This window comes from Mytilus edulis, chromosome 13 (assembly GCF_963676685.1).
Source record: "Mytilus edulis chromosome 13, xbMytEdul2.2, whole genome shotgun sequence".
NCBI classification, from domain to species: domain Eukaryota; kingdom Metazoa; phylum Mollusca; class Bivalvia; order Mytilida; family Mytilidae; genus Mytilus; species Mytilus edulis.
In genome coordinates, this window is record NC_092356.1 from 15816877 (window position 1) to 15840442 (window position 23566).

At 32.0% G+C, this 23566-nt stretch overlaps 1 protein-coding gene across 2 annotated transcripts in view; it reads left to right on the forward strand.

Annotated features, from left to right (window-relative positions):
• Positions 1–5056: 5056 nt before the first annotated feature.
• LOC139502167 (uncharacterized) overlaps positions 5057–23566 on the forward strand; it is a 42714-nt gene continuing 24204 nt past the window's right edge. Inside the window, exons 1-2 of one of the 2 annotated variants that reach the window (XM_071291543.1) lie at positions 5057–5258; positions 15680–15888. In XM_071291543.1, the coding sequence (XP_071147644.1) occupies positions 5072–5258; positions 15680–15888 (396 nt within the window). In that variant the 5' untranslated portion in view covers positions 5057–5071. Of the gene's footprint in view, positions 5259–9823; positions 10297–15679; positions 15889–23566 lie in introns of those variants that run through there. The other variant, XM_071291544.1, reaches the window with a different exon arrangement.

Genomic DNA, 23566 nt, shown 5'->3' on the forward strand with positions numbered 1-23566 from the left:
GATATTGAAGTTTATTACTATAGCTAGTGTATTGATACTTTTGATAATCAAAGTGCAGTTGCATCTCTTATGGTCATTACATTTTCCGCTCATTTAATTAGTTTGTTCATTATAATTGCAAAGTTATACGAATATAAATGAGTACAGACTGCTATTATATCCAATATACCATGTCATAGGAGGTGCATACTAGTGAGGGTCCAATCTTTGAGTACGAAGGGATATAACCCTAGAAAAGGTGAACCAGATCATCCAACCCACGCACACAGATGGACCTAAAGTACATTTCAACTGGCTGAGTATCACATTATGGCATAAAAAATAATAAAAAAAATAGACAATATAAATAAAACATCATTTTGAAATGTTGGTTTAGACATTCCTGAGACAAATACATTGTGTGACATTTGTCCAACTACTATGGCTGCATGTGAAAATCGACAATTAAGGACAAAGCTCTTTTTTTTTTATTATAGTAAACATGTAATTACCGGAAATTAAGTTATTTTGTACCTATATTTCTACACTAAATCAATGGGTATATTACTAAACGAAATCCTTCCCCATTTCAAACGTCAAAAATAATTACCTATAGACTTGAAAAGCTTATTATTGGGAAGAACCGAAATACATTGTTTTCTCGCCGAAACTTCAAAGTGAAGACCAGTTACTTTGGGAAAAATTGATGGACTGCAATATAATTCCTTCGTGGATGTGTGTAAACGAGGATCTACCGACCCACCAACTTTCACGTGTATCTGAAATCAATTTTAAGGAGTTGTGATGCTAAGGTATATATTGGAAAGAGTAAAATTCCAAAGTGCACTAACACTTATAAAATATTTTCCCAAAGTTACTGGTCTTTGGAACTTTGGAGTATCTATAACAAGTTGCATAATATATACATTCACACTTTTTAGTTCCAAAGGGACTCTAAGAGATCTCAATGAACCGGAGCATCCCATCTACATTGAAGTTTCACATCATTGTCAGGAGCTGTATAAAGTTTAGACAAAATACACAGGTAGTTGGAAACACAAACCGACAAACATTCGGGGCGGGGTGATTTCTATCCTATATACACAAAACTTTGTTTGCATGGAGGGAGGGGGTTTACAATTTACGAATGACATACATTTGTACTCCATGCCTCCACCGCACTTTCTGATTTTGAATCGTTTATTGTATTTCCGTCAGTTCTACCATTGGTGTCCAGGATCATAACTAAAATTCTTAAACTAAATTTCCTTCCAAGAGGACCATTTCAACAAAACTATATTGGCTAGGGGTATAAGGTAGGGCTGACATATCACAAAACATGTTTAACCTATCCCAAGTCTCCGGCCTTTGTAAGTCGTGTATGTATTTTTTAATTTTAGTTCATTTATATGTGTTGGAGTCTAGTATGACGTCCATTTTAACTGAACTAGTGCATAATTTTATTGAGGGGCCAGCTGATGCCCACCTCCGAATGAGGGATTACTCGCGGAGTTGAAGACCTTTGGTGGCCTTCAGCTGTTATCTTCTCTTTGGTCGGGTTGTTGTCTTTTTGACATATTCCCCATTTCCATTCTGAATTTTATTTAGAAATAATTTTTGCTGTTTTTATTTTGTAACAGCGGTCCAGGTTTTTGCCTAATGTTGAAATAGTATGTCAGGAAATCACAATAAGTCTTGCAATTTCAAGCGACCATTTTGATTATTTTTTGTATTGTTATTTTGTGAAATTTTAACAGAATTACAGCCGATTGCATTGAGTGTGTGTGTAAAGCTAGAATCTTTGGGTTAGCTCGCTTGTTAGCTAAAGAATGAAGTCATTATTATGTAAGGTATACTACCCTCCTTTATATTATGGGTCAAAGTACGGCCTTCAACACGGAGCCTTGACTTTAATATATGGTTTTTTTTTCAAAGGCTTGGTGAGATAAAAAGACAATTAAGATATATATATTTTTTTTGCAATAATATTGTTGTTCCAAGCATGAATAGTGAACTAAGAAATTGTAACAGAGTTTACGTTGGTAGCACTAGTAGTTAAGCGTATGATAGGTAATTTGTAAAAACATGGACAATTTGATATCTAAATCAATTAAAATTACAAAAATGTCGTCATTTGCATTGTTAATGGACCAAGTAAGCCTTGTATGAAATCTGATGACAAGAGGTTGACAGGTGTGATAAAGGACAACCATATAAATTTTAAGGGGGGGGGGGGGGGGGGGGGGGGGGGTGCTAGGATGAAATTTGAAAAAGGCAGGATATGAATGTGGAGTAAAAAAGGCGGATGACAATTTATGTAATAAAAAAGTCAGGACAAACTTATAAAAAAAAGGCAGGACCGAATAGAGTGAAAAATAAAAAGGACAGATATTACACTAAAAAAAAGCAGGACAACAATTGACAAACTGCCCACCCCCCCCCCCCCACCCCCCCCCCCCCCCCCTCCTTTAAAAAAAATCATTTTTGAACGGGTTTAAAAAACGATATATTTTTCATATATAAACTGATCGATGAGATTACATATAAAACTTGAATACCCAATTTAAAAGACGGATAAAGAAACGATCCCAAAACATAACCTTTACATATTGTTTCAGAGCATCTAAATTATGCATTCATGTCTGTATGAGTATAGTAAAGGTTGTCTGTGCACTCGAATACTCCTGTGCGTGATGTACATTTCATCATGCGTTCAACAATAATAAAAACTACATGTATATGATATCGTAACATACGTAACACTTTAATACGTCTTTTATCGATAAATTATGAAAACCATTTAAAATTGGTATATTTAATGCATTTCTCTCTATTATTGTGATTGCATCCGAATACAATTCAAACATATTATAGTGCCTAACAAGATTTTGTGAGGTAGACGAACTTGCAGAAATAGGCAGATCGGACATATTTTGACTTTAGTTACTTACTTCTTAAGTTTGGGATTAATTGTAATCAACATATTCCAATGAGACTGAAAAATGCTTTTTTTTATTATGATAAATAATAATTTTACCTCCCGTAGTCGTGCGTAAAACATATTTCGGTATTTCTCTTACGAAAATGACTTGTTTAATGGAACAACACGTATTATTTGTAAACTTTCTTTTTACTCTTCACAATAGGCTTTTAAAAAATAACCTTTCAATTGTATATTCCGAAAATTTTGTGAAAATCGAATAAGTGGCAATTCTTACCTTTCATACCTTAACTTTCATTGATAAAACATAATATTGACTCGTCCAGTGTCCAGTTTGAAGGTCATTTTAGTTACCGTACACATTCATGCACGTTCTAATTAATCAATAGTCATGTATATAAAGCATAAACAAGTTTGAAGGTAAAATAATAACAACTTAATCCAATCAAATTGCCTACGATTCAATAACAATGACCAGTCCACATCATAAAAATGTATAGGGGTAAACTGGGTAGGGAAAAAATGTCAGATATATTAAGTTTATTATTTTGCAATAACGAGTAAAAATTTGTTAACCAATAGATTTGCTATAATTTCATAAACATGTCGTTATGTATTGGTATAGTTTTTGGATCTTTCATTAGCGTATTTAAGGCTGTAGAAAGTTTGGACTTCAAAAGTCAACATAATCATTGACTTTATAAAGAAAATTCGCCTTTTTAAAACATTGAATGTTTCACAAATAATACGCGACAACAAAGCAAAATCATTTCTTAAAACACTGCAAAAAAAAAAATTCTGATTGATGCAGTGGTATTGTCATAAATTGCACTGGAGTGAACAGTGGTACATCAAACGTCGAATTCCCTCACACAATGTTATAGTGCCTAACAAGATTGTGTGAGGTAGACGAAATTGACCTTAAAACGATCGTATTGTCTTTTGATGTCCAAAAATAGGCAGATCGTACATGTACATATAAGGACTTTATCTAATGACTACATAAATTTGGGATTTATTATTATTATAATATACGAATGAAACTGAAAAATGTATTTTTTTGTTAGGATAAACAACAATTTTACCTGGTGTAGCCGTGCGTAAAATGTTTTTCTGCAATTATCTTCGACAAATGGCGTTTTTAATGGAAAAGAACGTAAAAAAACAGTAAACTTCCCCTTTTTTCTCCGCAATAGACTTTCAAAAATATTTTATCTAATGTGAATTCGGAAAATTATGTGAAAATATAAAACAGTGGCAATTGTTACCTTTCATACCTTAAGTTTCATTGATAAAACGTAATATGGACTGGTCCAGTGTCCAGTATGCAGGTCATTTAATTTACTGTACACATTCACGCACGGTCTGATTTAATCAATATACTCGTACGAAAAGCATGAACAGTTTGAAGGTATCAAAAAGAACTTAATCCAATCAAATTGTATAAGATTCAATAACAATGTCCAGTCCAGTCCACATTAAGTAATAGGGGTAAACTGGGTAGGGAGAACATGACAGATATTTCAAGTTGATATTTATGCAATAACGAATTAAAATTTGTCGACCAAAAGTTTTGCTACAATTTCAAAAATATATCGTTCTGTATTGGTATAGTTTTCGGGCCTTTCATTGGCATATTTAAAGCTATAAAAAGTTTGAGCTTCAAAAGTTCACACAATTATTGACTTTATACAGAAAATTCGTCCTTGTAAAACATTTAATAGTTCACAAATGGTACGTGATTTTAAAGTAAAATTATTTCTTAAAACACTGCAAAAAAATTCATTCATATTGATAAAGTGGTATCGTCATAAAGTGCGTTGAAATGAACAGTGGTATAGCAAACATCGAATTCCCTCACAAAATGTTATCACACACTATATCACACACTTTTTTTTTTTTTTTTTTTTTATAACCATTACATAACAACACCTTTTGGTTTTAAGTACGCTTGTAAACATACAATTACCGCTCCTAATACGTTCGTTCGTCGAGATAGGTTCGTTCGTCAATATCCTGGTCATCTCTATTATGAGCGAACCGGTTAAACCCCGCCCAGTCAAGTGAAATAAATCGTGTAATAGTTTACGAAATAAGATTGAGTTCATTCAAAATTTCACAGAAGAGTTCGATATTGTAACATACACTGAAATGCACTTAGATCCAAACATAAATAACGAAGAATTAATGATAGATTTATTTTCACAAAATATATTCCGTAAAGATCGTAATAACGCCGGAGGAGGCTTACTTATTTATACAAAAGATGATATATCAGTCACCAGAAAAGGTGTACTCGAAAACCACATTGACGAAACTGTCTGGGTGGAGATCAGAGGTAAAGGTCAAACTTTTTTATTATGTTGTACTTATCGACCAGAATGGTCAGGTGTTGAATATTGGACACGGCTAAATCATGCTATTGAACTTGGTTATCAGTATACAGAAAACATTGTGATTTCTGGAGACTTGAATTCAGATTTGTTTTCGTATAATAATAACTAGATCACACCCGCGAAATCGCGGGCATACACAGTTGTAAACTGTTGTAGGATAATTTTTTGTAAAAAATATTATGTCTGGAGAATTTCATAAAAGGTATCAAAAGCCCTCTCACTTTTTTCCAAAGTCCGTTATCTTTTTCCTTTCTGTTAAATTCAATTATTTTCATGTTTTTGGCCTCAGACCACAATTATTCTTCCTATTTGCTACAACGCATTTTTTGGTAAGTCAACTCAAATTATCAAATTAAAAATTTGCACCGCTTCAAACATGAAATAAATCAGTGCAACTGCTTATATATCTTATAAAATTGAATATGCTTCTAGGACAATTCATGAGTGCTTTTTTCTTTTGAGAGCCCTACATGTACCACGTGTATTTTAAAACATGCCAATGGTAGGATTTGAATCTTGTAAAAATGACGAAGGCTAATTTGAGGGGTCACAGGTCGGAGGGGTCCTGATCCCGAAATTCTTCGCTTAACAACATAAAACCCCGAGGTACCGAATTAAAAGAAATTTATATCCCGACATCCCGAAGTTCGAAAAAAAAATTCCCGGAACACGTAAATATTTTGATATCAATCCCAAAATCCCAAGCTTTAAAACACCCGATCCCGACGTCCCGAAAAAGTCCTGCCTCCTTCAAATCTCTACCCTACTTTCATTTTGGCCAAATCACTACTTTCACTTTCAACAATAAATGTTTATACTCCATTTAAGGGCATTATGTTTTCTAGTATGTGCGTCTGTTCGTTTGTTCGTTCGTTCCTTCGTCCGTCTTCAGGTTTAACTTTTTTTCGAGGTAGTTTTTGATGAAGTTAATGTCCAATCAGTTCGAAACTTAGTAAATAATTATGTTCCCTATATTATAATCTTTCTAATTTTTAATTCCAAATTAGAGATTTTACCCCATTTCACGGTCCACTGAACATAGAAAATGATAGTGCCGATTTGGCATCCGTGTGCTATGGACACATTCCTTTAATTTTTTCCACATGTTTTACTTATTTCAATATATATTCAACTGGTATGACCCCTTAAATAGTAATTTCAAAGAAAACAGTAGACAGAATACAGAGAGTCTCTATATATAGTTATATATCATAGTAGTATAATTGTAGTTTACCATAGTAGTACAATTGTAGTTTATACATGTGGATAAACGCGAAAAACAATTGTCCTCTCTAAGAGGTAAAATATTTGTGGTTCTTGTGATCTAAAAACCATGAACGCTCTGATTGGCTTATTTATATTTCATTTTTGTTATCCATCATACGATTAGTTGTACTTGTGCATGTTTAAAACCGGAAAACCTATCTATAACTTAAAGTCAGTCAAATGACGGAATCAATATCCGGACACCTTTTTGTCGTTTTTCTACCAAATAACTTAATCCGGATAATCATAAGAATGGATTACAAATGCGACTATGCATGTTACCTATAGGACACAGAGGCAAGCTGATTAAATTATTGTGAAAGGAAGAGAAGCGACACACAAAATGAGGTCTTCTCGTTTAATAGTATAGATAAGTTATATGATATAATTCATCAATTTAATTTAAAACAAAGTCGTTTAAACGGGAAATATGGTTATATGAAAAAAACAGATGTTGATAAGTTTTCAAATATGTTGAATGCAATTGAATGGAATGAACTCTTTTCCAATGTTGAGGAAGTAGACGAACTGGTCACTATATTCACTGAAAAAATCCTCAGCATTGCAAGAGAGAGTATTCCAACTAAAATAGTAACTATACGTCGCAATGACAAGCACTGGTTTAACAGTAATATCAGAAAAGCAATTCGAATAAGGGATAGATTACGAAAAGAATCAATTAAATCTAAAAAAAAAGAAACGGATATTAATAAATATAAGAAACAGAGTGATTAAGTGAATAATATGAAAAAATAAGCGAAAGAAAATTTTGAGAAAAACTTGGAAAATATAATACTAGATAACGCTTCAGATTCTAAGACTTATTGGAAAATTATGAAGATGCTGACTGAGCCAAATAGAGGATCTAATAACATACCCCCATTAATAAATATTCTTAATGATGATCGTTTCGAGGAGTTCGCCGATAGAGACGACGAGAAATGCGACATTCTAAATAAGTATTTTTGTTTCATTTCATCGCTAGCAGATGTTGATGCTCAATTACCCGATTTCGACAAAAAACTAACAATTTATTGAATGATATAGTGATAAGTACTAGTGAAATTGTTGACATCATAAAAACTATAAATCCTAAAAAAAGCGTCAGGCCCGGATGTCATTAGTCATAAGATGCTTAAAATTTGTCCCGGAAAAATTGCAATTCCATTATGTATTATATTTAATAAGTCCTTGCAGCAGTGCAAATATCCTTCCAGCTGGAAAATTGCGAATGTTATATCCTTATTTAAAAAGGGGGATAGTTCATTATCTTCTAATTATAGACCTATATCACTCATTAGTTGCATAGGCAAAGTCATGGAACGTGTTGTATATAAATATGTTTACAACCTCTTACAAAGATTTAAATTAATTTATGAGTATCAATCGGGTTTTCTTCCTAAATGTTCAACGGTTCACCAACTGTTAGAAATATATAATTGCATATTGAACTCACTTGAAAAGAAAGAGATAAGTTTTTTTGTTTTTTTGCGATTTCTCCAAAGCCTTTGATAAAGTTTTGCATGATGGTTTATTACATAAAATGAAGGCTTATGGTATAAATGGAAATCTGTTAAAATGGTTTAGAAGCTACTTAAGTGATAGAATACAAAGAGTTGTTATCAAGCAATCTTCTTCAAAACTTTGCAGTATTTCAGCTGGAGTTCCTCAAGGATCGGTCCTTGGACCATTACTTTTTATAATATATATTAATGATATTGCAGAAAGACTTATTTCTCTGTGCAGACTCTTCGCAGATGACACATGTTTCAGCTATGCAGAACTTGATGCTTTTCAGATAGAAACCGTGGTAAACCATGATCTGGAAAAGCTGAACGAATGGTTCAAAAAATGGTTAATGTCTTTTAATCCAGATAAAACAGAAATTATGTTATTTTCTAATGTTGAAACCCCAAAAATGAACTTTATATTCAATGATAAAAACATACCTTTTACAAATATTCATAAACATTTAGGGTTACATTTAGCAATGATGCTAAATGGAATGCTCACGTTGATAATATTATCTTAAGCACGTCTTAACATATAAATATGCTAAGGAAATTGAAATATAAATTGAGCAGGAAAAATTTAGAAAAATTCTATTTAGTTTTTATAAGACCTTTATTCGAGTATGCAAGTGAGGTTTGGGATAATATTGGGGTAGGTTATGTCAAAAAACTGGAGCAGTTGCAGCTCCAAGCTGCTAGGATAGTTACGAGGTTACCTATACTCACAAGCTCAAGAGTAATTTATGAAGAACTTGGATGGGAAACATTAGCTGAAAGAAGAGAGAGAAGAAAAATTCAAATGTTTTATATTCAAAATAATAATGTTCCTGAATATTTGTCAAATCGAATTCCCCAAAAAATACAAAGTATGACGGTCTATCCTCTACGCAATGGAAATGACATCATCATTCCATTCTGCAGACTAGCAGTAACTAATGATTCTTTTATTCCATCAACCATACGTCTTTGGAATAATCTTGATTTATTGTAAAATAGTTCATGTCAGAAACTTGTCTCAGTATTTGAAGAAAACTGTTTATAAAGTGTTTCAGATCAGTTCTGCTGGAAGTTCCTAACAGATTTTCTTTAGAGAAGTAAGAATTAATCCATTCTCAGTTTTATTTATCACCAGCTTAAATACTGAGGGAAAGATTCTTTGGACCGAAAAAGCTATTATTAGTCCTTTTTAAAATCTCTGCCTGAAATCATTAAAAACCCATTTAATTCAAACCTTTTATTCTTAATAAATATATCTGAGTGTTAAAAAGAAGTCTGTTCAACCAATAATATCAATACCGAACTTTCCATTTTCTCGATAAACAGATTATATTATACTTATAAATTGTAATCAACAATATGAATTTAAATGTATAAAAGGAGTATGTGATACGATAATACTATGAATGCCTATATTAAAAAAGACAATCCAGCAAGATCCAAATGACACAGGTACTTAAGTAATCAAATTAAGGTTCACAACAGTACTTTTTTCAGTTCTGTGTTGTCATCAGTACTTTTTCAGTACTGAGACATATACTGTTATGACTAGATGTACATGTAGTACCTTGATTACGTCACAAACTATAATTTTACAGTTCTAGCTTTCATCTCTTTACCTGCAGGTGAATTACAGGTACAGCGCATTACAATATAACAGCCATTCGTCTGTGAAACTGATTGTTATCAAACTTGGTATGTAAATAGTCATATAAAAAGTTAAAATATAGAAACGAACGACCGATAGCCCGCGGACGGTGGTTTTTAAATCTCTATAAAATTTTAAGTTTGTTTTACTTTAGACACCATGTATCTGTCTTTTCTGAAAAGAAATAGAACATCTAAATTCACCAAATTTTAAAAATTTATTTTAAAATAATAATTTGAATAATAATTCGGAATTATCTTAATAACTTTGTGAAAATCGACTAACATTTTTGATTGGATTTACGTATTACAGTATTACAAAAAGACATTAAAATTAGAGATTCGGTTGAGAAGATAAAAGGAAATACTCAAAATTATAGCACAAAAAGACGAACTCGTTACTCGGTGAATCATTGCAAAATGATATAACATAAACGAAGGAAGGTTTCTATTTGACAAAGGGATATGTATTTGGACCTTATAATTGTATCTTTTCTGACTTCTGTCTCGGGTCTTCCCTTCGGAAGAGATTGGAGTAACCTCGGAATAAAATCTACAGGTTGGTGTTTATTTATTTATTTAATAATTTTAATTCAATTTATTAATTTATCTATTTTAATTTTGTTCATTAATTTACAAATTAAAAAATATCCAATAGCGACATTTGCAGTGACAAAATGCCTTTATATATTATAATTGGTTGGGGAAAAAACTTTACGAAAAAGGAAAAATGATCTCAGCTTCCCAATACTGAACTTTCCATTTCTATATAAAGCGTGCCAACATGCCAGCAGTCACGCCTGTATATATACATGTAGGGCGTATCTCCCAGCTGATACGATATTCCGGGACTTGCATTTACTTTCATGCTTTTATTGACAGAGGGTTATGTTGAAATAATCCCTTCAAAAACTTACGGACACCATCCCGATTTGGTTGACCGTTATGAAAACTCTGTTACAGCTACACAGATGACGACATTATATGTTCCAATTGACGCCCACAATCATGTCCTCTTTTCTTCCAATGAGACGTACCAAAATAAGTCTTATTGACGCTTTACTTACATGAGCAACACGTGGATAAGGAGGTGCATACTGAAGCTCTCATCCCCGGTCTTTGTTTAGTTATTGCTGCTCATACTTTCTATTTTGTGAATTTTTTTTTATACTATAACCACATTTGTTTGTCGTTTGGTCGTGTATCGGTTTTTGCAATGACATTTTATTTTCGATTAATTAGTTTGAATGTCGCTCTTGTATATGTCCTATAGATTAAAATAAAGAGGTTGAATATTTTGAATGCATTTATGTTGGTTATGGATGCGTGTTTAACATCTTGTATCCAATTTACATGCATATTCAGAACAAGAATACGATTGTGTTATGAATTTTAAGATACCTGATTTAAAGTTGAAGACTTGCCGTCGAATTTAAACATGCTAGCTAACTCAACACGTAACAGTCGACATGGAAATTAATTGATTGACAAACATTGCTTGTATCTTGACGTCCAATGATAAATATTTCCAAACATGTAAAGAGTCTATTAAGGACGATCGTTCCAATCCAATTAGAATATATCATTTCTACTCCACGGCAAGCTGACTATAATCTATACTTTCCCTATTTCGCTAAGCGGATAAGTTGTACATATCCCTCAAGCATTGTTGAGTCTTAAATTTAACCTGGTCCCGGACCTATCAAACCATCCCCAGCACTCAAGGCAAATATGCAAGAAACTTGTATGAAGCAAAGGTCAATGAAACAACAACCAATTTCATCATGTTTTTGGTTCATTTTTGTAATGATGATTATAAATTATAATATTATAATAAACATGCATATATAATTGTCTAATTCAAAATACAATCAGGGGTTTTCGGCTTCACTTTTAACAGTGATACATCTTAATATTATAATCTGAAGATTAATATAAAGTCACCTTGGTATACTACTTTAGGCGTACTTCTTGAACGAGTTAATTAAATTTAATCCAGTAACTACCAAAGCATATGCTAAACTATTTAATCTCATGTTAAAAATAGGATACTATCCAACTTCATGGAATTCTGCATACATAACTTTAGTACATAAATCTGGTGACAAATGTAATCTAAGCAATTACAAAGGAATTTCTTTAATCAACTGTATATCCAAATTATTTAGCAGTATCTTAAATCAAAGAAGGATTAAAACTATGGAAAAAAATTAACTAATGCCCAGTTTGGATTGACAGTTAATCATACATGTAGAACTGCAGACAGTGTATTTATCTTTAAAACTTTGATGAATAAATATATTCATAAAAATAAAAGAAAACTTTATGTCTGTTTTGTAGATCTTAAAAAGGCTGTTGATTCCCTTTGGAGAATTGGAATGCATTATAAATTAGCTAAAATGGGTGTAGGGAAACATATGTTTGAAATAATAAAACAACAGTTTATTCATACTGAAGCATCTTTAAAATATAATGATAAACATTCTAGATGCTTTCCCATTGACCGAGGAGTAAAACAAGGGGACAGTATTAGTCCCACACTCTTCAATTTATTCATTAATGACATAGTTAAAAATGTTGACCATAAAGGTTCAAAACCCTTGAGAATATTAAATTCTAATATAGGAAGTCTTTTGTTTGCCGATGACTTTATAATTTTATCCGAAAGTAAAGAAGGTCTTCAAAATAGCTTAAATAACTTATCAAATTACTGTGAAAAATGGCAGTTATGTCTGAATACTAAAAAAACAAAAACAATGATCATTGAACAAAGAACAACAAAACATAAACCATACATTGTAAGGTTCAACAATAAAAAAAATGATAACGTTTCTGAGTATAAATTTCTGGGCACTCTGATAAAAAATAATGGAAATCTAAATGCAAGTTTAACAGATCTAGCCAAAAAAGCTAGGAAAGCTCTGTTTTCATTAAAAACACGTGCAGCCTTTTTGGGAAATTTCCCTGTCAATGTATCCTGTAATCTTTTTGATTCTCTTATAAAACCAATTTTAACATATAATGCTGAAATATCATACATGGATACATATCAATCTTATTATAGAGCAAAAGTCAGATTAAAATCCCAAAACAAAGATATAGATAATTTCCAAAAGATGGATAAGACTCCCTTCGAAAAGGTTCATGTTAATTTCTGTAAATATATTCTAGGTACTAAAAAAACTTCTGCTAATTAAGGTGTTAACGCTGAACTTGGTTGACAACAATAGAAAAAATATAAAAACACAAGCAATTCTTTATTGGGCTAGATTAAATACTGAAAACATAAACCCATTACTAAAAGAAAGTTATACATTAAGTAAACACCTTGATTCACAAGGAATTAATACTTGGTCCACTTTTATCAAAGATTCAACACAAGAAATGAATATTGATATACAAAAAAACAATGTCCTGTCAAAATATGGAACAAGTTAACAAACTAAAGACTTGGATTAAGAACATTACAAGCAACTTTCATTCAGAACTACTGGGAAATAAAATAAACAGTTTGAACGAAAATAACAAACTTTTTCTTTACAAAAATATTAAAATCAAACAAGACCAAGAATTTTATCTAAATTATCCAAATTTTGAAACTAGACGTTTATTTACCAAAATTAGAATTAGTGACCATAATTTTCTCATTGAGAAGGGCAGATATCTAAAATACTTCGAGACAATAGAACATGTCCAACTTGTAAAACCTTAGAAGATGAAAATCACTTTCTCCACTACTGTCAAATTAATAATGTTTTACGTATAAGACCTTTTAATGACATGGCAATAGATAATCCTATGTTTCCAAATATATCTGATACTCAAAAACTAGTAGTCCTACTAAATCCTTCTAATATAAACCAAGTGAGAAAAAAAAAACAGATTCCTTTGTAAAACAGTCTTTAGAACTGAGGACAGGGGACTCTTAGTTAGTTTTACTTGTTTATATATAGATATGTGTGTGTTCAACTCAGTTATTTTATTGTTGTTGTTACTTTTGTTAATGTCACAAGTATAAGTTTACTTATGTGACAAATAAAAATAAATTATCATTTAAAAAAAAAATTGAATGATGTTAACATTTTGACTATAACATATTTGCATTGGTTTGTTTAATTTTCATAAAATTTTGAATTTACTTTAATCTGTTGACAAACATATAAGGATTGCTAGAAATTTGAACCACAGAATTTAAAGGATATAGGAGTTTGACAAACATTAATGTTGATCATTGCATTGAGAAGCTTGTATTCTTTGTAATAGTATAGTACGGGATTAAAACATTCAGCAGATTTTTCAAGAGTTTCGATGTCCCCTAGGGATCATATGTCTTTTTCTCCTACATATATAGTATTCAGAACTAATGTGCAAAACAGTATACCTATATATGTTCCTGGCAAAACCAAGTAAATTTAAATTTACAATTATAATATACATTTCATGAATAAGACATTCCATGACCAGTCATCTATGATCAATAAATAAATATGAATATCTATTTATAATTTCAATTTGTTTTTGTATAAACATTTCACTTTAAATATGGATGATACATCTTTTAGTAAAAAAATGTATTTTTTAATCGAAATTGTGAAATTATCAGTCGGTTAAAGTGCTCTTAAGAACTCATGTTCCTTGTTACTATGTACATGTTCATATGCAACCGGACTTTAAATAAAGTTACTTAACTTTTACTTAACTTTAAAATGAACGACAAATAAATGTAGGCCGACAACGCAGCATGAGAAAAAAGAACATTTTGCTTTTCATCGTCACCGCAACAAGGTACTTGCTCTTACTTGCAAAATTAGTACCCTTAAAGGAACGTTCTATATCATATCAATTATTATGTCAATATTATGTCTTTCTTCAAAAGCTTAATAGATTTATGACTTGCAATAAAATTTATTTTACTGATTTTTCACAGGATAACCCACTGAACCGACCCATGTACTAATGCACAAGTCTAAATAGAACATTTATATGGCAAATTCATAATGCTAATAAGTTTCAGATAAAAATCTTAAAGGATAGAAAACCACAAATTGTGTCATTAATATCCGGCTGGGATCGGTACTGTAAAGTTCCGCGGACTAGAGGGTACTATCACCAACCCATTCGTGGCGCCATGAAGCTTGCAATGCACACCTAGGGCACTTCTCTTTGAACATGTTACATTCATTAATTTGTACTTGTTTAAATAAATATACTCTATACGTATACGTTTTTCGCAGGACTTCGTGTGACGATTATATGAGTGTCTGGAAAAGGTTTAGGGGCCAGCAGAAGGACGCCTCCGGGTGCGGGAATTTCTCGCTGCATTGAAGACCTGTTGGTGACCTTCTGCTGTTGTCAGTTCTATGGTCGGTCGGGTTGTTGTCTCTTTGACACAATCCCCATTTCCATTCTCAATTTTATTACAGAATAGGGAATGATTGGAAAAAGTGCAGAAAAAATACAAATTAAAGAAGAGAGAGAAAAAAGACAAAAAAAAGAATAAAGAATCATTGGGTGCTGAAATATAAAGATGATAGAAAATAATCTGCAAAAAATAAATAACAGAGAAAAAAGCATGAAAATATAAGATTACAAAAATGGAGCACCCTTTCCATTCCAGATCCTCTGATATCCCACATCCTTGTATACCTGCCTATTTGCAGTTTTTTTTAGACATTGTTTAAGCTCGATAAATATGGTTTTAAACAAAGTTTGATTAAAATAGAATTGATAAAAGTGGGTTTAACAACGTAATCAAAGTCTGTCAATAATCATTGCAGTTTAACATAAGGATTCTGAAGGAAGGGTTTTTATCTCTGTTTATTCTTCAATTTTAAGGTCACAAAATTAGTTTGTAGCAAGTTAAGATGTTAAACAGCCATCCATCAATATCATCATTATCATCCTTTTTTACCATACTTATTTTTTGTACAATTCTATTACAGAGAAAGTTTCGGTGAAACTGAAAACAAAAGACAATTTTCGTTTTAAGAGAAGTGCTAATAGTCACCCCAAACAACTGACATTCCAATACACATCAAAATCTCTTGGCGATGTGTCGATTGAATTAGAGAAAAATAATATTCAGAAAATACCACCAGTATTATTGTACGATGGGAATAATTTTAAAAATAAGACAGATATTAACATAGGGGTAAGTATCTATCTCTATAAGTCAGGGTTCTCACGAAGGATTTTTGAAGGCTAGTCGAGGGACTCTTCATTTTTAACCAAGACGAGTCCGGCAGTGAAAAGGTGAACTTTTATTGATATATGATACAATTTCAGTCTTCATTATAACATAGAACAAGGGAATGACAACAGATTTAGATTATTTTTCAACTTGTGTCCTAAACTGATGATATATGTGCTCAGTTTATACAACAATTTATAATTTTGATGCATCTTAGGACTCATCACTTTTGAAAATGATGATTCCAGACAGTTTTTTTTAAATGAGTCCTGGACTCATGGACACGCCTCATTCAGAACCCTAAAAGGTATCAATATTCTAGACTCGTTAGCCTTGATTCACAGACTCCAGATTTGGGACAGGCATGAACAAAAATGGCGGGGTAAATCCACCATCAACATGCTGTCAACATATGGGGGCATAATTAATATAACATTGGTGTGATAATCTAACATAACGACCTATTCCTCAAAGCAGTTTGAAATTCCGCCACTAATAACAAACGTGTTGGAGATATTATCATAGTACCCTCCAGCGGTATTGTCGAACTACAATTCCTTTTATAAATATGTTTTATTTAAGTGTAACTATGACTAATTTAGGACAGTGACACAGCTTATGTGTATTCACAGACCGGTTCTGTTTTAATGGTTCTAACAAATCAGTTAAAGATATAGTTTGACGTCTGTAAACTAACGCATACGTTTTTCATATATGTATTTTGCAACTTTGTTACATATCCAGATTGTTCGATAATTTAACATTTGTTTATTTATAAAGATTTGTTCATTGTTTTATATTTTATTTCATTATACTGGATCGATTGTTTTCGTGGTGACAATTATATATATGTTTGTTTCTGTTGTTATGCATACTGGGTGCTTGTAAAAGAGGTCGGTCATTTACAAACGTATCAACCGTATCGTATACGTTGACGTATCCGCATCTGCAGATATATCAAAAAATGTTATGTGATCCCGAGCTTATAATTTAATAAAACCATGCTTCATATAAAAAAAACCTAATTGGAATCTCTTCGAAACAATCAAACATACACTTTCAATATTTGTGATAGTGGTGTTTTGTAAAAAAAAATAAGGGGTTATGTCAACTACTTTTACGTGTCCTTAAAAAGGAGCCATGCAATGTAGGGCAGGTGCACAAATATCGTACACAATCCTTTAATAATCTAGTTAAAAAATTTCAAGATCTTACATGAATAATTACACAAAAAAAATCAAATGTACTACTTATATACATGTAAGGAACTTTGAATAATTTGTTCATTTGCAATGTTATCATAAAAGGTAATAGAAAAGTACTGAGTATAACTCTATTTGTCAATTAACAATTTGGTTCTATGTGAGCACAAGTTCATACACAAACAAACGATTTTACAGTATTCACTCCTATCAGGCCTGTAAAATGTTCCAAATATCCGGAATATCTTCAAAAGTCGGGTTACATGTTCCACAAAAACTTGATATTTCCAAATTGTTTTGTAAATTTCTGCATTAGAATTCAATCAGTCGCCCATTTGCATTAGTGAAAGTATATAAAATTAAAGCTTGGGATCACATAATGTTTTTTGGTATATCTGCAGATACGGATACGTTAACGTATATAATACGGTTGATACGTCTTTAAATGACCGACCTCTTTTAAAACTGACTGAAACACGTTCTAATAGAGCATTTGCATTAATCAAGTATTTGCTGGCGTATCCGTATCGACGTATCGTATAACACGTATATGAGGAAAGTATAAAATAAATCAAGTTGGTCCCGATGAAGATATTTTATAATCATTATGCATAAAATACAAAAGTAAGAAGAATCAATCATATATAAAAAGTCACATACATATAATACTTATAAACTCAATATGGAATTAAATAAACAAATTGCTTCTTCGTGCCGCAAGAGCTGCACACAAACAAACAACCCTACTTAAAGTATCCCTATGATGTCTGTACAAAGTTCCAACAACTTTAAAAAGTTTGAGTAACCGAATAACATGCTCTACATATACACGATACTTTCTCACAACACGGTTAAAATGTCTTAAACTTCGTCTACGGGCAAATGGACGTCGATTGATTTGAACTGAAGTAAATCGTGTAATCAGGGGATGTCTCGATGGATATATGTAGTCGCCAAGTAAAAAACAGTGTAGCGGAATAGGGAGCTTTCCATTTTCGGAAATCTCCGACATCAGAGCAAACGATTGAGCATCGTTGGTATGTCCTAATAATCCTGACTCTACATGTCGTATTCGCAATTCATTGCCAATAACAACTTGCGTATGTATACTATGAACGCGACGATGACCACTGTAATACATCTGTTGTATTTCGTTGTTCGGGCGATATATTTCGTGCGAGGTTCCATTTATACAACCTACAACCTCGGGAATATTTCTCCATCTGCCCCGCATACCAAAACCATTCCTCGTTGCTTGGCCAAGTAATAGTATGGCATAAATGGGCCGCAAGTAATTGCCAGCTTGCGTGAACAAAGAAAGTTGGTTCATCAATGGGTATGATTTCAGCTACATAAATGTCATCAACAACTGATTTCGGCGATCAATCCGGGAGGGTCTACGTCGGGAATTAGGAACCATATTCTGATAAAATGAGTGATAAATATCTTAAAATGTTTCTGGTGTTTCTCCTGTCAAATTATAAAATTGGCGACGTCGCAGAATTAGATCCAAACACATTTCTCCCGTGGCGGTGTGGAGATGGGGGAACATCCCAAAATAATATATTTCTAGATTTGTCATGGAACGTTCAGGTGGAGCGGTAATCATCGAAAACAATTCATTCAAATCTACATCAATAGGCGCTGAAAAGTTTCGGAAGATTTCAAGGATTTGCATAGTGAAGTCCATACCGTCATCATTTCTAGAAGAAGAACGAAGAAGGAACCAAAATATTACAAATACCATTCTACGTTGATTCTAAAACAATAAGGAAAATGTAAATAAACATTATAAAGTAGTCTATAAAACACACACATAGCTTTTATGTTCTTAATCTCTCTGATCAAAATATATTTTTATTCGCAGTTGTTAAAACAAATGGGGCATTAAATTGAGCGTTTTGATACTTTTTTTTCTGAATCGAGTACACCCATCATTCTTAAATATGACATATGAGGCTCTGAATGTTAACTGTGTCTGATTGTTTGAGTTGATCAATTCATATTGAAGAAGTTATAAAAATCCAAGTTTATAATGAAAAATGTTTTTTTTACTAGCGATATATACTCCCATTTTTTTTTCGTATGAAAAGATCCTTGATTGATGGTAGTGTTTGACAAAAGTTAGAAACTGTCCTCGTGTGCCCATTTTACACGTATCCGCGTACGTATCAGAAACTGTCACAACGAGTGCACCTTACAGACGTAGACAACTTGAAAAATGTCGAATAAAGATATGCGTATGTATTTTATGTATTAACTGTACTTTATTTACGATTTTTATGTATTATATGTATTATACTTAACAATATAAAAGTTAAACGTACTTACCATAATTGGTGCTAAATACAGTTTCAAGTTAAGAAAAGGTGTGCCGGACTTGATTGATACTCTCAGTCCAATTCAGTTGTCGAGGTGGACAACCCCAACCCCTTTTCCGGCAACTTGTATTTCATTTTTATTTTTATTTTGTAAAACACGATAAAAAAAAACATCTACTGTCTCTAGCGTCTCTCATTATCGAGGAATTAAAAATGACTCCACAAATTCATCATATTATTTAAAAGGGAGCGAGTTTCATTTTTCTAAAAACCCTGATCTTCGAAATAGCATACAGGGGGCGGAAGCATGATTGCTATTTAAGGTGCGCGCCCATGGAAAATATACATGTTGGATAAAACAAATTAGAAAGATAATTAAACGAGAAAAAAACTAAAAAAATAATGATTAAATGCTTTCTGATAGGGAAAGCAGGGGCGCAAAATATGAAGAATTTGGTAAAAGTATACTTAATTCCGAAAAAAATGTGTAGAATATACAAATGATGTTCTAGAATAGCCACTTTTTTTTTTTAAAGATAAAGCGTACAAAAATGAAGCCCTACATACTCCAATCAATACCCTTGTGTCGAAATAACTTTAAATAGCTGGAATTTAGAGTTAACACGTACAGGAACAGATTAAAATATTAACTGGGATAGTAAAGCAAAACACATAACTTGTGTAGCAATCAGTGGTGGATTCAGATTTTTTTTTTACATGGGAGGTAGGTACTAGGGATAGTCTCGCTTAATTTTACGATATTATAAGCAGTTTGAAAATGGGGCCCGGACCATAAAATTCCATGAGAATTTTAAATAAATCGTAGATAAGGGGGACAGGGCCCTTTGTGTCCCCTCTTAACTCGCCTCTGGCAATAAACACACTTTTATTCACACAAAATGTTCCTGTAAATTTTTGTAAGCAAGGTGTGCTCGATTTGATCCTTTCATATTTGTATATGAAAAAGATATACTTATCACACACGGCTATTAAATACGAAGCTTGTATGTTCCAGGTCTAATAAAAACAATAAATATTTAGTGTTTTAACTATATATCAACAACATTTGGTTCATATTTTACATATGTTTAGTTTTAATTGAGGTCGGGACTTAAACATTATTTTATACAAATCTGCCCGATACGTATACGTCGATCCGTGCACGTATCCATAAACGTGAATAATGCAAATACTCTAATTAGACAACAACGTTAATGCAATTGCGAAAACGAAAACGCATACATATTTTTAGCAAAGTTAAAGTTTTAATGCATTGTCCTGGCTTTTGATAACATTCCACTGAGTGCAAAAGAGGCTACACTCTTTGATTGTAATTTATCTAGAAATGCCGAGCATTTTATTAATAAAAGAGATATTGTGTACATAACAGATAACGGTTATTTGAGATACGCATCAAGCCTAAAGAGATGCAAGTGCAGAAGTACGCTCCTTTGTATTGCGAATATTTCAAATGAAATATTTCAGACAAAAAATGACTTGACAGTTTATATCAAAGTTCACATACTTTAACCTGTTGCTTACGGTCTTTTGTAGTTATTGATTTTTAAGTACATATGTCACTTTGTGGCAATTAGTTTAGTCATAAAGATGTGAATTTCAATGCTTGACTTATACATTTACAAGGTTAATGATACATGTTACGACGTACATAAACCTATATAGAATTGTGACTCATTCAATGTATGTCTCGCTTTAACGTCACGATCAAATATATACTTTATATATATATATATATATGTTACAGTGAATTTGTATAATCAGGGATTATGTAGAATCCCTGATTTTTCAGGGAATATGTAGAATCACTAAAATCATTAGTAATTATATATAATCCCTGAAAATGACCAGTGATTTTACATAATCACTGAACATTTGAATAATTATTCTACAAATTCCCTAATATAATTTCAGGGATTATGAATAATTTAAGGATTCTTTGTTTGATAAAAAATATATATATATAGACAGAACAAATTTATTCGTTCATAGTGTGTTAATTTACATTTTATTTTATTGAGTTAAGCCTTCCAATTGATATTTAATCGTGTGTTTTTCTATGTTGTGATGTTATACTATTGTTTCAGAAAAAGGGAGAAGGTTTGGTACCATTAAAACTTTTAATCACGCTGCAAATGTTTGCACCTGTCCTAAGTCAGGAATCTGATGTACAGTAGTTGTCATTTGTTTATGTAATTTATACGTGTTTCTCGTTTTTTTTTTTATAAAATGTAGATTAGACCGTTGGTTTTCCCGTTTGAATGGTTTTACACGTCTAGTAATTTTGGAGCCCTTTATAGCTTGTTGTTCGGTGTGAGCCAAGGCTCCGTTTTGAAGGCCGTACATTGACCTATCATGAATGGTTTACTTTTATAAATTGTTATTTGGATTTAGAGTTGTCTCATTGGCACTAATACCACATCTTCCTATATCTATCAAATTATCATTTTTTACTTTCATATTCCTTGCCAGATGAAATAATTTTGCTTTTAAACACAGAGGATGGTCTTAAAGATATAACCATACAGGGTTTCGAGATAAAGTTGAAGACTTCAAAATTAATAATATCAAGATTCCCTTTATAGCAATAACTTAACATATATTGTTTGTTTTTAAAAGCCAGCATCAAATGGATATTCATGTTCTATTTGTAAATCTACAGAGCATGTTTTTTGTGGTACATGTAAAACAAATGGTGAAGAAGATCATGGAACATCTGTATTTTGGTGTTTTTTTTGTTTTTTTTTCTCCTCAAATGAACAAGAAATTCAAACAGAGAGAACTTACGCATCTTATATATATCTTTATTCTCATAAAGCCAATGCATTACATCGGTACAGAGATAACAGATACAACAATAAATATTTACAATATGTACAAAACAAGCGAGAGAGGTTACAAAAGTTACAAGCCAGGAGTACAAACACTAGTATTTATATTTTTTATATCTAAATGTATAGAAAAACTAAGGATTGACAATTCGAACAAAATTGTAGAGGAAGCTGGAATTTGGTGTAATATTCTCATAGCAATTCCACACGGTAAAAAAGGAAACGAAATCCCCAAAAAACATAATTGTAATTGTTCACCAAAAGTCGGAAAAAGGACATTGCCTGGCCAAAAAAAACATGGGGTCTTGCAAGAACCAGTTCGAGGTTGCTTATTCTTTTATTTTGGGGGTACCTACAGATGTTTTTACTGAACACTTTATTTCTCTTAGGCGGGTCATAAAATCTGATTCGATATGTGAAGGTAAATGTTTTCTAAAATATGGATATTGTGGTAAATACAGATGTAAAGCATATTATTTTAATATATTGTGTTTAACATTTTGATATATATATTGTGCCTAAAATTTAAACAATCAATAAAGTTATAATTTTGATATTTTGTGCTTAACATTTTACAATTTATGTTTATACAGTGTAATGCTGTTTTAATATGATTTTATAGCATACATTATTTGACTTTTATTCATTTTCTTTATAAATAAAACTATTTCTTCATTTCAGTTATTATGTATAATCCCTGACGTTTTTTCTAGTGATTATACATAATCCCTGAAAATTTTAGTGATTATATATAATCCCTAAACTGGCCAGTGATTCTACATAATCCCTGAAATTTTTTCAGGGATTCTACATAATCACTGATTATACAAATTCACTGTAACATATATAAATAGTGAACAAAAACCAATAAGACATTCAGCAAGAACGATAATCACTGACTCGGAACAGGCACATGCTAAAGGTCACTGACTCGGAACGGGCACATGCTAAAGGTTGCAAGGTTTGCTGTTGTTTGATCCTCAACCTAACTCAGGACAGTTCAACATATGTCTCGCTATATATAATGTGACGTACAAATATACACTCTATATATTAGCCTTTGCCTTTACTTATATATTAATGTTTCTCTATTATGTCTCGAAATTTTGGTTGACACCAAATAACTCTTTAAATCACCCTGAGTCTAGACAAGTCACGAAAAATAAAAGATAACCACAGATGTATTACCATGCTATACCAAATTAATCACGGAACTAAACTAAGATGAATGTTTCAGGACTCTATTTCTTTCCGTATCCACTATACC